Below are 18,116 nucleotides of genomic sequence, written 5' to 3' on the forward strand. Positions count from 1 at the left end.
GAACAGCATTTTATGATTGGACAAAGAAAATGTGCTGTAACCAGTGTATGTACATTGGCAAACAATAATCTAGGAACAAGCCAAGTCAATGAATACGAAATATTGTTGCCAGGAGCGAAAAGCTTTATGCCATAGCAACGGGTAATTAGATTGGTGCCTCCTCCATGCAACAAGTGTTCACCTTTGCAATACAGAAATGCAAGGGACAGGGTTCAATGTCAATCGATTTTCCTTTTTATGTTTAAAAATCTATATGCTTGCATGTGCATATACGTTTTTTATAACCAATTGACGTGAAAGCACAGCTGTTCCGTTCTCAGAATAAAAATTTTAAAGTGCCAAACGAGCTGAAGCTACTATGGAAAAACGTAAACGTAAAAAAGCGGGGTTTCCCATGCTAAGATTGCATACAATTACAAATTACTATCTATATTTGCATTTTATTGTATAATTATGCATTTTTCTATTACAGGTTTAACTAACAGCAATCGTCACTAAGCAGTTCACTAGAACTTTAAAAACTAAACTATTGGCTGGGAGGCGTAAAAGCAAACAGTACAGCAAGATGGATACAGCCGATGCTTTGATGGAGGAGAAAAAATTACTGGCGGAAACTAAGTATCGTAATTATATGTCAAATATTGATAAAGCATTGCGCAACTTTGAATATTCAAGCGAATGGGCTGACCTGATATCGGCACTTGGAAAGCTTAGCAAGGTATGAAACGTCAGCAGGTGCGATTTATTTGGTCAAGCGTTACGCATATATTTATATATATCTTAATATTCATTTAATATTTTTTTCATATGAATGTTCATACATATGCACATTAGGTTGGTCCTTAAAAAATAAAATTAACGATATTTTTCAGTGATATTTTTTTTTTCATGTAATACCCAAAATCGATACTACCATAGTCGAAGATATCACATAACCTTAACCGACTGCAATCGGGGCCAAAATTTATATGTGATATCTTCGACTATAGTAACTCGACGTGGGGGTTGAGGCTTAGGAAATCTGATGTAAAAATTTGCTTCCTACATTTAAGGACCACCCAGTTGTACATGCATACACTTGCGATCTGCTAATTAATCAATATTGGCTATTTTTCTTTTGTTTATTTACTCAGTGTTTAATATTTTATCGTTAAATTCTAGCTCACTATATTCAAAAAAAAAAACACCATATAAATCAGACTTTGTGCAAAAATTATAAAAATATGCAAATTTTTATCTAAATTTTCACAAGTTTTAAGTGCTCTGATAATTGTTTTCATACAAAAGAAATGTCGAATCTACTTTGTGCAGAAGAAAATGCGTAAAAAAAATTCCCAAAAATCGACGCAATTTTTCAGCAACTGCAAAATTGCACTTTCTAGAATTGAATGGACTAAGACTGAAGTTATCAAACTGTAGTATGTATTTAGTTTTAAATTGTATAAGGTTCTTGGTGAATAATCTACCGTTATTTGTACAACACTGAATTACGAACAAAAATGAGTTAGGGCCTTTCTAGTATATTAAGGTAACGATATGTATGTATGTATGTATATAAATATGTAGAAGTTATAACAAACAATTTACACTACACTGCAAATATTTCTTCGATTGGCACTTTGTGTCAGGTATTGAGCTTGCTAAATATACCTTTTAGTTGATAATTTACAACTGAGTCATACAGAGCTGTTTATATACATATGTATATACATTATGGTAGATAAAAAAGTTACAGTGAAGATAACACTTGGGTGCTTCCTCGTATATAATTTACTCAATGGCTTCATGGTTGGTGTATGATAAAGTTCTTTAGACCATTCTTTGTAATGCGGATGATTAATGCAATTTACCACGTAACTTTTTCTGCTGACACGATCACCATGATTTTTTTTTTTTTTTACGTCAAGTATAGATACTAGACCTTTTTTTTAATTCTTAAAGGTTCTAAGTACGGTAAGACATTTCTGGAACTTTGAACAATGGTGCTATTTTAAAGCAGTAGTTACAGAACCCCTTATGTGTATGTGGGAGCTTCGAAGCTACAGAAAGATCAGTGCGATATGGAACAACGCAAAGCCAACCAAGCAGACTTGTGGGGCTCTACCTGCTGTGGTTACTGATAGTTAATAAATTAAATAAGGCCCCTGTATGGGGACCGCCGAAGCTAACATCGAATTAACCTTAAAAGTATACAAAAAGTATTTGTGAGCACTCTTGAATAGTAAATTGCTATGGAAGCACAATGGCGTTCTGGTGTGATGGAATACAACAAAAGTCCTCAGCGTCGTCTCGCGGCACTGTGCTTCAAGGCGGCGCTAAGAATAACTGCAACTGGTCCAACAACAATTTACTTATACCTACATACATACATATTTCATAGTTTAAACTAGAAATTGCAAATAAAATAATAAATTCAAGCCTCCAATGTTCAAAACTTTGTGTCTGCGATTTTCCTTCGGATTCTAATTTATGAACATAAACGTTTATTTGCCTCTTTTATCGCCTACCATTACCGGCATTTAAACATCCAAACAAGTGATAAGGGTTTCCTTTGTTTTCTGTAAAAATTTGGTATTTTAAGAAATTGATGCTGATAAGTGTAAAGAGAAACAATCAGGGAAATAAGCTAAAGGTCACAAAAGTACTTTTACCGAGCACACAATCACTCATACAACCATTGACACACACATTTTACGTTTGCGGTTGCTGATAAATGGGTCTATGACCTTTAAATTATTATTTTTTTTTTCAAAGAAATCATGATAAATATGTTTTAATACCACACATTAAGCTCTTTTGTAGCTAACCTTGCAATTTTTATCGCTCAGTTAACTGAAACTTTAATTTTTTTCCCGTACATTTTTTGTGTCTCCAGGCCATATCCAGCAATACACAATATCAGGTAATACCGCGTCGCATAAAAATCTCCAAACGTTTGGCGCAATGTATGCATCCTGCACTGCCTTCTGGTGTGCATTTAAAAGCGCTGGAGACCTACGATGTAATCTTCAGCAAAACTGGCGCAGAGCGTTTAGCGCAAGAGCTCTTCATCTACAGGTTGGTGGCACATTTTTTCCTCAACTTTATTCAGGCATAACTTCCAATGTTACTTCCGTTTTTTTTTTACATTTTTCCTTTTTTTGCTTTTCAGCGCTGGTCTTTTCCCGCTACTTGGTTATGCGGCTATGAATGTGCGCCCTGCATTACTGGGTATCTATGAGACCTACTTCGTGCCACTGGGTGACAAATTGCGTCCAGCGCTCAGCGGCTTCCTTAGCGGTGTACTGCCCGGCTATGAAAATGGCTTGGATCACTTTGATCGTACGAATTCACTGCTTACACAGGTCTGCACCGCTGTCAATCCCACACACTTTTACACTGTACTCTGGGAATGTATGGCCACAAATGCATCGATACGCTTGCCGGCCGTCACCTACCTACTGGAGCATTTCAATAAGCGGCTGAGCATGCAAGAGCAAGTATTTATTATGGGACATAATCGCGACATTATGATGTCTGGCTTATGTGCCTGCCTGAATGATAGCGTCATTTTAGTGCAGCGCAACACTTTGGAATTCCTGTTGCTCGGCTTTCCCATGCACACCATTTACTTGACAGAATCCGATCTTATAAAATTGGTCACAAACGGTTTGAATACGATTTTGCGCCGAGATATGTCACTGAATAGACGATTGTATTCGTGGTTGCTGGGCAGCGAGGTGGCTAAGAATTCGCCCACGTATGATACAGCATCCTTAGATGGCCCACCAGCCGAGACAGAAACTTATTTTGAAAAACACTCGAAACACATTGTAATACAATCGCTGATTTGTACTTTAAAGTTCAGCTTAGAAAGCACACCGGTGGATTTGAAACCTTACAGAATAATGGTTTCACTGCTGGATAAAGCAGAAATAGGCAGCGCTGTACTGGATCATGTACTCTGCGACATTATACGCACCATGTCGCTATCGAGCAGCAGTAATGTGGAGGTGGTAAAATCAGCTAATCTACTCTTTGCCACATTCGACCCAGCATATATTTGGAGTTTTATGACCAGCATGTATGACAAATCATGCAAGAAGGTAAGGGAAGCAGAGTTAAAAAATAAATGTAGAATTTCGAAGTAAAATTTAGTAATTGAATCGGTTAATTGCCAAAGGGAATAAGTCAACATTTTCCGATATGGCATATTTGATGCTGACTTACAGTTTAGTATTTTAAGTTCCGAGAAAATTATTAAAAAGATTTTGAGATTAATTTACTGAGATAAATGAAAATTTTCTTTCTCGCTTTTTCCAGTCCAACAAATCTATAAGCCGCTCACAATCGAGAGCAAGACTGTCACGCAGTATTTCGCGCAGCAGCACTGAAACAAAATTTCAATGCGAAGTCGGCTCTGGAGATCCCAGTCTGGTGGAGATCTGTTACCTTACAGAATTCCTCCTGGAGACCATTTCTTTGGAAATGTACAATGAAACTACGCGCATTTACTTGCCCAAAGTATTCTTAGCTATCACACAGATGCTCACCATACATTTGGACAATATAGGCAGCGATGAAATCACTGCTTCACTGAAACTATGCATGAAAATTGTTTCGCGTGTCCAGCCCATGATAACGTAAGAAAGTATTTTTTATTTTATCTACAAATGAAAATAAAATTCGTACATACTTTTTCTCATAAACGCACGTTTCTTACAGTAGCCCCATTAAGTTGCTGCCGCGCACCAATCACGGCTACTACTCATCATCCGATGAGAAAGGTGCCAGCGCTAACAAAGGCGTTCTCAAGAATACATCTATTGCCCAGGTTGCTGGCGCCATGTATGCACTGGAAAAGAGCAAATCCGACTCTAAACTAAATCATTTTTCGGGTGACGAGAGCACCATCATGTCGCATGGCAGGCATAAGGAAGGCTCCGTACACAGCGCGTACACCGAACCGCCCATGCGACGTTCAAACTCCAATCAGCACATGGAACGCAAGAGTCCAAAAAAGAAAAAGGCCAAATCGACATCAAAATTGTCGGAGCTGGACAAGGAGGTTGGTATTATATTTGAAAATTCCCTTCAAAACAGAGAAATACTTAAAATTTTTCACATAGATCTGTCCCGACACCGGTCAAATTATCGAACCACAATCCTCTTCGGACCTAGATACGCCGCTGAGTATTAAGAAATTAAAATCTAAAGCGAAGACGCCATACATGCGCATACGAACGAGTCCTAAGAAGACGCGGCCCAAGAACATTGCACTCTCAGGCCCAAAATCATTGGATCCATCAATGCTCAAGACCACAGATGAAACAGATGATCAGCCGAAGAGCGCACCTGCCACCGAGCAGTTGTCGAAGGATCGCGTTGAGGAGTTAATTTTCGATTATAATGATGTGAACGCCAACAATGAGCAAGAATTCACGATCTTGGAAAAGTGTATACGCCAGTATGAAATCTTCTTTGAGTTGTATTTAACGCGCCATGTGCTGCAGATCAAGCAGTCCAGCGCCGTGGATGAGGAGAAGTGTCGCATCAAAGTCGAAGTTGAACGCGATCAGCCACTAAGTGTCGAGCACATTTTCCAGAATGAGCAAATCATTGAGGATCTAAGCCCAGAGCGTCTGCTGGAGGTCGAACGTTTATTCGACACACTACGTGTGAATGTAATGAGTCGCTCAAAACAGCTGCACAGCTTGTTAAATCGCTCTTTGGGTCACACGCTTGCTGCTACATCAACAGCCACCGATTCGACCACCAGCGATGCCAGTGATGACGGCGATGATTCACAAGATGCAAGTGTTTTGCAAAAATGCGATGAAAGAACAGAGCGACGCATACAAACACTAATGGATTTGCGGGTGTCGAATAGTCAACGTAGGGCCATCAAATTGGCAGCAAACTTGCTGGTGGAAATGTCAACATTCCCCAATTGTAATAAGAATATAGTGCTAGACAAGAATGACAAGGAGATACCGAGTTGGCTGAAGGTGCTTTGCCTTGGGGCCGCATATACAGAAAGTGATAAGGAGCTGCAGCTGGCGGCCATCACAACGCTCTTCGACTTGATAAGGTATGTGTGTGTGTGTGAAATAATACAGAAATTGTCTTCCTTAATGTTGATAATTTATCCTCTTACAGCCTCCTGAAGTCTCAAATCGAACACACAACCAGTCCCGGCGTCACTTTTGTGGTGATGCTGCCACTGCTCAAATTCGGTCATGTCAGCTACATTGAACACAAAACACGCATCTTCCAGCTCGTGACCTCAGTACTGTGGAACAACCTAGGTGAGGCTGGCATAGATCCTGCACAGATAACCGCTTTGCTCTATCAGCTGCACAACTGTCTGGAGAGTGGACTGGTCGAAACCGTTATCGGTAACCGTATGTATGCACACAGCATGCATCAGCAATTCGCCGCCGCAGATGCGTTGGCAACCACCGGCTGGGGTGAGCAGTACAACAGCCTTCTACCGCAAACTGCTCTCCGTAATTACCGCTATGATCGCGCGCGCGATGTACAGTTGGTTTGCGCTTCTCCGGCGCGTCCAGTATCGCGGTCCGCCATTGAGCAGCTGAAGGAGAGTGAGTCGAAGAGTTTTCGCAAATTTGAATTGCTGTGGCATTTGGGGCGCGACAAGCAGCCATCAAAAGGCTTTGAGAAGACGCTGCTGAAGGTACTTGATACGCTAGCGCTGCCACAATACATGTCCGTGCGCACCTGTGTCACTAAGTGGCTGCAGTCTGCATTGCTGCGTGGCGATTTGCCACGTCTCATCAAGCCGCTGTACAAGATTTTGTTAGGCCCACAAACGAAGCGTATTGGCATCATGCATTTACACTTGTTGCAGCAGGAAGACGGTGCAACGCTGTCGCACTCGGGCGACAAACAACAGCAAGGCGGCAATCAAGGCGACAGTTCGCTGGAACGCGGTGTATACGCCATCAGCTCAGAATATGGCAACATCAAGTATCACATGGAGACTTCGAGCAGCAAGAAGCGCAGTCCCATACGCAGTTTCCATAAGAAAATATTCGGCGTTACTTTGAGCAGCAAAAATAAAACATCAAATTTTGTGAGTGACAAAACGCCACCACAAGCAATCGCAGCCACAGAAACCGCAGATGCAACCATTGGACTAATAGTTAATCCCTTGGATAATTCTCCAGACTTCGATGACGAAGGCGACAATGATACAGAGTGTGAAATGCTGGAAACAACTTCAAAAACTGATGCAAAAACAACAGAAAGTGTTAAAGTCGACGATGATGTCGAAGAAGAGGACGATGAAAAAGAAGAGTTGGATCCGCACGACTTCGAGCACGACTACACTGACGACTCGGAGAGCAGCATGTTCGATTCAGAGTCGGAAAATCGTGAAACTAGCGTTGAGAAGGACGACAGCTTGACGATAAGCTCAAGCGCTGGCGCCATTAATAGCAATGTTACTCTTAGCGGTAATCTGAAGCGTTTCGTTGGCGATTGCGAGCGCGTAACAGAGTTGCTTTCGCAACACGAGCGCACGAAGAATCGTAAAACCTACAGACTAACACGCGAAAAGACGCCCGGCGACTCGAGTTTGGCATCGGTCACCTCCACCACAGACGAGCAGTCTTCACTGGGTCCGCAAAGCCAGAGCGGCACGCTGGATGAGTCCGCTCATCCCGCCGATGAGTATTTCAATGCCAACAACAATACAAGCAATGCTGATGCAGCAGAAGTGGAGACAATTGTGAAAAATTTGGTCGAGCCAATACCAGTGCCTCCGGCAGCCACTGAGACCACGCGGCAACCGCAGCGTCAACGAGACGAAGAAATACACAAGCATAAGCAACACCGTGCGCACGGCACTACAAAGCAGCATAAGAAGAAACACGCCGCGAGCAAGAAATCACCAGGCAGTAACGACAAGAAGCGCATGAGCTGCATTTCGAAGACCTCCACTGACAGCAATAACAGCTATTCCGGTAATGCTGGACCAAATAGCCTGCAGGAGGAGCACATCACTTGCAATTCGCTGCAGAGCGACGACGATGACGAGGGACTGTACGAATCGCGCTCACAATCCAATTCGCTCACAACCGCATCCACCATCAATGTGGAGGAGAAACGACGCACGCTCAGCTTGGAAACCAGTCAAAAGCCCAGCAACCAGAAGTCTGAATGGGGGCTCACACAGGAAACGCTGGAGAAGAGCAAACAAAATTTGCAAATACTGCGCCAAAATGCCGCTGCCTCGCAGCAACAACAGCAAAGCGCTGGTGACGCGGGCAGCAAGCGGTCGTCCATGAAAAGTGGCAATTCGAGCATTAGCGCAGGCGATAGTTCCGCACGTCTAGCCGCGGACCAGATGCCGTGCTACTACCAACATATGCTAATCTACGCGGGTGGTGCCTATGACACAAAACAAACACTATACGCATTCCAAACGCTGCGCAACATCATCACGTGTGACACGCGCACTTTCCTCTGCCTATCCATTACTACTTCTGTGGCTAGTGGCACGCTTAAGCAACTGCTAATACGGCACCGAAAATGCATGCAGGGTAAAGGGTTCGCCGGCAGCATCAGCAACACAGAGTATGCGCAGAGCTATCGCGCCTGCATGCACTTGGAAGTACTCGTGACAATCTGTCTCTACTACGCGCGCGGCTTCTTCCACCACGAGGCGCGCTACACAGACAGCGCGGCCGATGCGCCCACCGCCGAGGACGTAATGGGCAACTGCCGCGTGCAGTTGGAGAGCGTTGAGCTGTTGTCGCTCATTTGCGCGGAGCTGATTGACATTGTGCGCGGCATGGGCAAAGGGCTCGCCTGCTACATAGCCGATCTCATGGCGCGCTGCAAGCTGCAGAAGGTAATATTGCACTGCCTCAACTCATCAGTAAGCATGTTTAGCGTGCAACAGCGTCAGCAGCGGCAACGCGCCACCGCTGACTCGCTACCAGCACGCATACTTAACTTTAACAATCCACTGGACGATCAATTACACGCTGAATCTCTACAGCTGCAGCTGCTGCGTCTACTCATGTCTGTGATAAAACTTGAATATGAGGTGCAGCTGTTGAAGCACGAAGGAAGCGGCGCGAACGTGAGCACCGCCAGTGGCAAAGAAGATTCCTCGGGCAACATATCGCCGACGCGCCTATCCAACATTGCCGGCGATTCGAGCGCCACTAATGTCAAATACTTGCCTAACTGTTTGATTAGCCAACAGCCGATGTTTCTGGCCGCAGTGCTGAGCGCTTTACAGAATGAGCAGCTGCGTCATCTGCACCGCAACTGGACGGACTTGGTAACAGCATCACTAAATTGTTTCAGCTGCGGCTCCCTGACAAACATCGTCATAAGCGTCGTCCATCAACTCTGTCACAACATTGATCGCATTGCCAAGCTGACGTTGAAGGAGCAGAGCGGCTTTCCGCCAGACTACGTCGTTTCACAGCTGGAGGCCATCACAATTCTCTGCCACTACTGCCTACTCGACAATACGCAACAGACCACGCTCTCACACCTTTTCAACCAGGCCTACCCACAAACCAGCGTCGCCGCGCAAAGCTCAAACACCGGCCAGCTGCTCAACAACATTGTGCATTCGTTCCTTTCCACCGCAGCTGCTGCTGCCGCCGCCGCCGCCGCTGGCACATCACAGTCATCCGAAGCGCAGGCGCCACGTAACCCACAGCTACTGGCAGCGCGCAACGCCGTGCTCTCACATCTCTCGCGCATCGTCACCAGCGTTGCTGCTGTGTGGGACAGCGAATTGGGTCAAGTGCGCCCGGTAAAACAGCAGCTGATGGAATTCTTGTCGCCTGTGTCGCTGCATCATGGTGCCAACTTCCTCGCCGCAGTGGCGGTCACCTGGCAAGAACGCGGCGAAGCGTATGCCAAGCGCGCCAAGCCGCTATCCATGCTCAGCATTGTCGAACAGTACCAGCGCAATTCGGCCCCACAAGCTTGCGCCGAGCAGCTCAGCCTCGTAACGCTAGTTTCCAGCATACGCGTCATGCCAATGGACTCATTCGTGCAAACGCTGCATCAGGTGGTGCGCAATCCGCCGCCAATACATCGACCGCCCGTGCATCTAACCATAGAAGTGAGCGCGCTGGAACTGTTCTACTTCTATATGAAATCGGCGCCCGCGCCACAGCTAGGTGATTCCTGGAGCTCTCTATTGGCGCTGCTGCGCGACGGTCTCAGCTTGACGCCACCAGCACAATTTGTGCTGCTCATGTTGCTCAATGAATTCGTGCAACGCTGTCCGCAAATGCCATTCCCTGACAAGAAGGACATACGCGATTTGCACGACGTGACCGCGCGGCTGGTCGATTCGCTCTCAAATGTAGCTGGCTCTTGTCTGGAGCAGACCACTTGGCTGCGCCGCAATCTTGCTGTTAAAGAGGACATCCATCCCCTCACATCGGAGGGCAGCGTACGCGATAGCATTGGCGGTCAGCAGCAGCAGTATGCCGCGCAGGCGCAAAGTGTGCTGGCCGCCACGTTGGCCAATCTCCTGGACGTGGCTTATGGCTCGCAAGAGAAGGACAAGGTGGTGAATATTATTACAACGCTTTTGTACAACATAACGCCATATTTGAAGAATCACACGTCGCGCAATGTGCCAGCCTTCTATGCCTGTTCCAGCCTGCTTGCCAGCCTCAGCGGCTATCAGTACACGCGCAAGGCGTGGCGCAAGGATATGCTTGATCTGCTGCTCGATAACTCCTTCTTCCAGCTGGACATTTCCTGTCTGCCATTCTGGAAACAAATAATGGACAGTCTAATGACATACGACAACACAACATTCCGCGAGCTGATGAGTCGGGTCTCGCTCACACAGACCGGCAGTTTGAATATCTTCACATCGCGCGAGCAAGAGTACGAACAACGATCCATGCTGCTGAAGCGCTTGGCCTTTGTAATATTCTGCAGCGAATTCGATCAATACCACAAGTATATGCCCGAGATACAGGGTGAGTGTGCGCTAACATTGTTTTGTGAACTTTTTTCTCATTTTCAGTAATATATATTTTCTTGCGCAGAACAACTCGCCAACAGCTTGCGCCTACTCTCCATGGTGCCCTCGGTGCAGGCGGCTGTTTTCCTTTGCTTCCGCGTGCTCTTACTGCGCATGTCGGCCGATCATGTCACTTCATTGTGGCCCATTATAATCGCTGAAATGGTGCATGTATTCCTAGCAATGGAACAGGAGCTGAAATCAGATAGCGAGGACTTGAGGTAAGTAAACTTGCAAACAAAAAAAGCGCAGCTTTTTATGATCTTTTCCCTACTAACGGCAGCCAACAGATGCGTTTACTCTCCGGCATGGACGTCTCTTGGTCATCGAATTCCTCTGGCAATGGTTTGAGTTCACAAAATCAAGTCACACACTGGCGCTCAGTGCAGCTGGAGGCTTCCAAACTACTCGAGTTGGGTTGTGTATTGCCTGCGACCAATCTACCGCATTTCCAAATGTATCGCTGGGCCTTTGTTGGCACCGAATTCGATGTACACGAAGAGGTGCCCATTATGAATGGCAGCAGCGATGAGCAGATAGCAACCGCAACGCTGCCTACTACGATTTACGTACCGCATATACGGCGCATTGCGCGGCTAATGGATATGAAATATGCAGTACACTCACCGGTAAGCTTAATGCGCTGTACTAACTTACTTACTTTTCCGCACCATAACACAATTTTTCCTCGCTACAGACGAATAACGTGAAACGTGGTCGTCATTTGATGCTCACCTATCAGCAAATCAATTCGCTGCAGGATTTATACGGCTTCTTCTCAACCCTTAGCGTCAATTGCCCCAATCCACATAATCATGCTGACATCGACAAGGAGGTTGCTAGCTGTTTGGCCGAAATCGAAGATGTTCTAGCTAAAGATTTCCTAGAGAGAATGCCGACGAGTACAACGCCGAGGTGAAAATTAGTTGCTGCGATACGCGAAGTCGCCGGCGAATTGGAGTCGAGCGGTAGCGCTTTCAGTAGTCGCGTCACAGCGGCCTGTCACTTCAAACTATTGCATTACCATCAACAGCAACAACAACAACAACAGCAGCAGCAACAGACGCATGCCGAAACGAGCTACACGCTCAGCAGCAATCACAGCACCACCACAGCTACAACTAAGAAAAATAATTTCCCATTCTATGTTTGAGTCAAGGTAAAGCGCAGCAGGAGAGGTAGGAACAGCCGAGAGAGGAGAATTAAGCAGGATGCAAGGAAAGATGGTATATACATACATACATACATACTTAGATGTGTGTCAATTAATGCGAGAAATGCACTCAAGCGAAACTGGCTATTAAAGAAAATAATAATGAATAAAAAAAAATAATTACCTACCAATATTACGCTATGTATTTATAATTATCTAAACAACTATTAGCTAATATGCAAAGAAGAAGTAATAATTGCGATAAACTGCAAGAGCTGCATAATTATGATACTTATACTTATACATACCTACTACATTAAATGCATACATACATATACATATATAAAGAAAAATGCATGCATACATGCGTACAAACAAAAAAAAATGCTGATGGAAGTTGTTGCGCGAAATTGTAGCGCCAAAAAATGCAGAAGTGTGTGGCAACAGCTTACTATTTGAATGATTAGCATTTAAATGAGAACTATATACATACATACATACATACATACATTTATGATAATCCCGATAATTGTAATGATATTTGAAGATGATAATGATGTTTATTGAAACAATGTGAACAATAAAGTAGTTGAAAGACGGGCGGTGTCAATGTTGGTTGGTGATGATGATGGTGGTGGTTGTCGTTGATGTTGAATGTTGAATGTTGATTGTTTGGTCAAAGACAAATACAATGTACAAACATAAATACAATCATACATACATATGTACATACATGCAACAAAACCCCTCGCACATTGCCACACCAAATGTCACTGTGTGCAATTATGTTTGTTAAATACGTATGTGGCGTTTTTGTGATGCACTAATAGTGTGGGGGGAAATTAGAGCTTTTATGAGGGGAATGCAACAAGTGCATGCGAACGCACTTAACCCCACAACGATGAGTAATGCTAACCTTTTTGCCCGCTAACAATTACTCGGAATGCAAAAGCAGAAGAGACTGTCGTCGGTCATAGAGCGTGTGGAGTCGTGGAATTAATCTACATTTTATTGTTAATTTACATGTATCATCGTCATTAAAGCAAAACGCTCTAAATGACAAATTTTAATTTTTAGGGGAATACAACTTTTTAAATGGAAATAGAAATGAATGAATTGTTTTCAATGATCTAAAAAAAAATTATTTCAGGAAGTTCGTTTCAGGATGTTACTTGAAAATTAATATAGAGGATTATCCCAGACAACTAACAAATTATAAAAATGTGTTCGTTTTGTCTCCATGAAAAGGACCCACTACTTTGGCGGTATTAGAGTTATGCAGACACTTTTCTGGTTGATTACCGAGCATTTTTAAATCAATAAGACATTACTTACTAAAAAAAATTACGGAGTTCTTTAAAGTGGAATACCCGAAATATGATCCATCCCAAAATCCTTTACGTTACATTTGAAAATTTACTTTCGTTTCGTAAAGTAAAATCTAATTTACTGTTGGTTTAGACGCCATATTTGAGACGCCTTGTTGAAGTTTTGAAAAGGCCACACTGTTTTCAAGGTGATCAGTTTAAGACGGTAATCTTTGTAATCCATCCTATAGAAGTCTGGCCATCGGCCTGTACCAGTTGAAGTGATGTGGAAATGAATTTTATGCCGCTTCCCTTACATCGCTATGTTTGGCACCTCCCCGATCGTGATCTAAGCGTCGAACAAAAAAATGTGCGTACAAAAGTGGTGGAGTAGAATGAAATGGATGAATAACTAATGGCAGACTTTGGCATTCGAATATGTGACGTACTTTCAACAGAAATTGTTGAAAAATGCCGAAAAGCGTGACAATGTAAAGATTTTTCGCAGTTTATGCTAATTATTTACAGAGACATAACTATTATAAGAGAAAAGAATAAAAGTCAATCAATAATCATTATATTAAGATAAATATTTTTCGAGTCATCTATAATTATTATTCAAGGACTTATATTATAAAAGTCCTTCCATAATAATTATCAGAGAGATAAATATTTTTAAGACTTCAAAGACTTTTATCTTAAGACTTATATTATAAAAGTCTTTTCATAATAGTTATGAGCACGAAAAAAATTTTAAGTCTTAAAAGACGGGACTTATTCAGGACCATTTCAGGATTGGTTGTGACCAGTTCGGGGACATTGGGACCATTTTTTTAAGTTTTATAATATAACTCGCAAAATAAAAGTCTTTGAAGAAGACTTAAAAATATTTATCTCGCTGATAATTATTATGAAAAGACTTCTATTATATAAGTCTTAAAATAATAATTATCGATGACTTACAAAAATTTTCTCATACATACCTATCATCAAAAGACTTATAATTCTTTCGAAAATTTTGATGACTTTTTTAAAACTCCGCCACGAAATAATTATTTTTCTGGGTGTCTGATTATTTACAATAAAAATGTTTTTTTTTCAACCTTCTATATATAAAATGTGGAAAACTAAATTGTCTACAAATTTATAACTTTTTTTTCGAAAATGCAGAATAAGCTTGCAAATCGCTAGACTGGGGATCCATGATCTATATGTCAAATAGAATTAAAGTGCATAAAAAATCGCTACCACAAATTTTTTCCTTCGTAACAATTTGATCTACATAATTTTACTGGGCTAGGTAACTGCTCGAGAATATTTGCTGAATATTTTAACAGACGTAACTAGAATCGCGGTGCCAAGAACTGCGAACAATTTTTGGTAATAAAATTTTACGGTTACAAAATCTTCAGTAACGTGCAGAATAGAGCTGGGCTCAAATCGTCCCACACGATATCGTACTACTCGTCGCGTAAAAACACATTTTTCGGATTATGGCATACGTGAACGTACTCTTTGTCCCATTCAGCTTATACTGCCTGATGTATCACGTAATTTTCTTTCGTATCGTTTTCGATCCAAGAACAGATGTTACGATTCGATCCCTGTTAGTGTCTGAAATAGTGAATGTCCGGTTTGTAGCAGTGTCCGTATTACCGAGTTAGCAATGTATGGCCTACTTGAGGTTGTGGCCGCCTTTTCGATGGTTAGTCTGTCGAATATCAAACATTCTGTTTTGGTTCTGGGTGCTTCGACGCCCGCTTGTATGCCTTCTGGAGTTTTGGAGACGTTTGTATAGCTTTGGTGGGTGCATGAAGGCTGCTTCGCTATACACTTACTATATTATCAGCCCAATTCTGAATGCTCCCGGGTAGTTTGTTTTCCGGGAATTTGTTGCTCCCGAGAAAGAAATCCTTCAATAATTTACTCCCAGGGAGTAGCATTTTCACCGAAAATTTGGGAGGAGGAAATTTGAACTTCGGAAAAGCTGTTTGATGACACTTTTTTGAGGAAAAAAATTCGATAGAAATCTGTGGACATTGCAATAAGACCCGTCACCCTCCCATAAAGTTTGCGAAATTCAACGTTTTTTTAGAAAAAATCTTTCCAGCTCCATTTCTTCGCAACAATGGCCACCATTTTCACCGGACTTCTCCATTCTCAAGGCCAAAGTATCAGCTAAAATATATGTGACAATCAACGCCTTTAGGATTATTCTTAGCCGCCACTGGGGCAAAATACTACCGGACCACATTCGTGCATTGTGTGCATTCCACCGAAATTAATTTTGCAACCTGCTATATGGATATTTGAGTGTAGAGGGTCTAGTTCTAGAATTACCTCTAGCTTGTAGTAAATTTGAATGCCATTCAAAGCCGCCAGAAAATTAAATTTCAAAATACTTCAGCATAGACTTGACTTGGTAAATTTTGAATCATCACTGATCTTACTTTTACATACTTAGCTTAAATTGTAATTAATACGAGTGTGTGATGTATACTTATACATATAATTGATGCAATAAATCGCCCACTGGGAAAATAGGTAAGCACCTTGCGAGGTAAGCCATGTTTTCTTTCAGTTTTTAGTACCAAAATTGTCATCATGGCCAATGTCATCTACTAGTAAAGGGCAAAATGAACACCTCCGAAGACACATTACGTTGTCAGTTGCAAAATAACGTGCAGCCGAAGTTATTTCCAAGCACCGAACTACTCCGAGCGACTGCTCTGCATTACACGTAACTTACTTTGTAAAGCGGCTCAGAAGTATGTCTGATACCAAATGTACATTCTAAATTCCTACTTACATAAGGCGGCCATGCCTTTGTAAAAGTAAGGGACGTTCGGCAGGGAAATGGTAATGACTGCCAGGTGAAGAGTAAGTTGCTAATAAGGTATTATTACGTGCTCCTAATTCCCACTGGGCGTGGTTAAATAGTATGCAAATATATAGACACATGGAAAGCACTAATACGGCATCCATGAGTAGAGCCGTTTGCTTATTTGCCGTTTAACCCACAATTTAAAAAATGTATAATGAGATATTCACGAAGATGATTTCACACTTAGATGCAGCAAGGGAAGGTAAACCGCTCATGAAGTCACAACTAACACCCTGTAATGCAAAGTAAAATTTGCATAGTGAATCAGCTTCGAAAGCTTAAAAAGAAAATCCACAAAGAGAAAATGTGTTTCACTCTTGCGTATGGCATTCAATAACAAAAACCCCGCGCTGTACTCTAGATGTGAAAATTTTTTGGAAAAAAAAAAATATGCATTGCATACAGAGAGCGATGGAGAAGGTTAATATTTATATTTATTGAAATAGCTACCAAGGCATATTCAATAAGGTAAAAGTGATTTCGACAGTTCTCTCTTTTTGGATTGCGAGAACTTAATTTTGTTGTCACTTTTACCTTGTTAAATATGTATGTAAGCCGCTTAAGTGCTCTTCTATGAATACTAGTCTCAGGATTAAAATCAATTTACATACATGTACCGCATATTATAATTATGTGGCCACCACATATTGGCAAGCTTTAACAATTTATTTGGTTATTTCTTACTTTTTTTTTTAGTAAAATTGTTATTTATTTTTTTTTAAGAAAAAAATCAACAGACATTTGTACATGTACATATAAAAGTAAAAGTTTTTTGGAAGATTTTGAGGATACAGTTTGTAACCCACTCAATTTTTTTTTTGTTGATTTTTGGCAATTTTTTTTTTATTTTTGCTACGGTCTGGTGCATTTCCTCCCAACTATGTTTGACGACTTGTTTTGTGTGTGTGCATATGTATGTACATATGTACGTATTAAGCAGAAACTGTGAGCGCAATATTCTCGAATTTGAGAGTTTTCGAGTTTCTTCGAGCCCGACTTGGAACTTGCTCTCTCACCAATGCTAGATAAATAATAAAACGGTCGTTATTTGTGCTTTTTTATTGCAAAATTTGAAATTCCAAGAGAGGCTTTTTGGCCGCTGTATTTAAATTGAATGCCTTCATTGATACTTAACTCTTTGTACATTTGTTTTGAGATTTTGTTTTGACTGCCACGATCGATCAACAATGACTCTCTATAAAGGGTGTTTCAAAGTTACATATGTAACTGGCATTCAATAAGTTTTTTCAATATCTCAAACCGAATTCAAAATTTCCAAAAAAGATTCTAAATGGCTGTTTTTCGACAGCTCACACTGACACGGAAATCTCTCAGAACATCCATTTATTCCGACGCTGAATAAATTTTTTCAACTAACATCATGTCTTTCAGAGTTTGGAATGCAACTGGGATAAGAAAACTAGCGCAGATAATCTGGCATGTAGCACTCAGCGGCGGGTAAATAAGAAGGCACCGAATGGATTTTCCTTAAAAAAGATTTTCCCGCAGAAATTTTGCGCCTAGAAATCCAGATTAGAGCTGCAAATATTTCGGTAAGGGCTTACTAATAGAACCTAGGCAGAGATTACTTAGATAATGTGAATACAGTATGTTATTGCCGATCAGTACAGAATTTTTTATATGCAGAGCGGTCTCTTATCCTTAAAAATCTTGTCAACATATAAGAATAGATAAAATGCTCAGAATTGAAATCATTGCTCGATAAAATCTAGCATATTTTGGACTTGTTGGATT

The 18,116-nt window shown here is 41.9% G+C and overlaps 2 protein-coding genes across 3 annotated transcripts in view; one reads left to right on the plus strand and one right to left on the minus strand.

Annotated features, from left to right (window-relative positions):
- The window catches only part of LOC118743180 (TBC1 domain family member 31), a 167,542-nt gene that overhangs the window by 137,403 nt on the left and 12,023 nt on the right, over positions 1-18,116 (minus strand). The gene's annotated exons all lie outside the window — the stretch shown is intronic.
- Positions 566-12,973, plus strand: LOC118743179 (protein dopey-1 homolog). The gene is made up of 10 exons (XM_036475719.1): positions 566-718; positions 2,876-3,057; positions 3,152-4,085; positions 4,303-4,622; positions 4,705-5,047; positions 5,109-6,070; positions 6,139-10,973; positions 11,043-11,238; positions 11,301-11,646; positions 11,715-12,973. The coding sequence occupies exons 1-10, from the start codon at positions 566-568 to the stop codon at positions 11,934-11,936; spliced, it is 8,493 nt and encodes a 2,830-aa protein (XP_036331612.1). The 3' UTR covers positions 11,937-12,973.

This window comes from Rhagoletis pomonella, unplaced genomic scaffold (assembly GCF_013731165.1).
Source record: "Rhagoletis pomonella isolate Grant_MI unplaced genomic scaffold, Rhpom_1.0 Rhpom_scaffold_00007, whole genome shotgun sequence".
NCBI classification, from domain to species: domain Eukaryota; kingdom Metazoa; phylum Arthropoda; class Insecta; order Diptera; family Tephritidae; genus Rhagoletis; species Rhagoletis pomonella.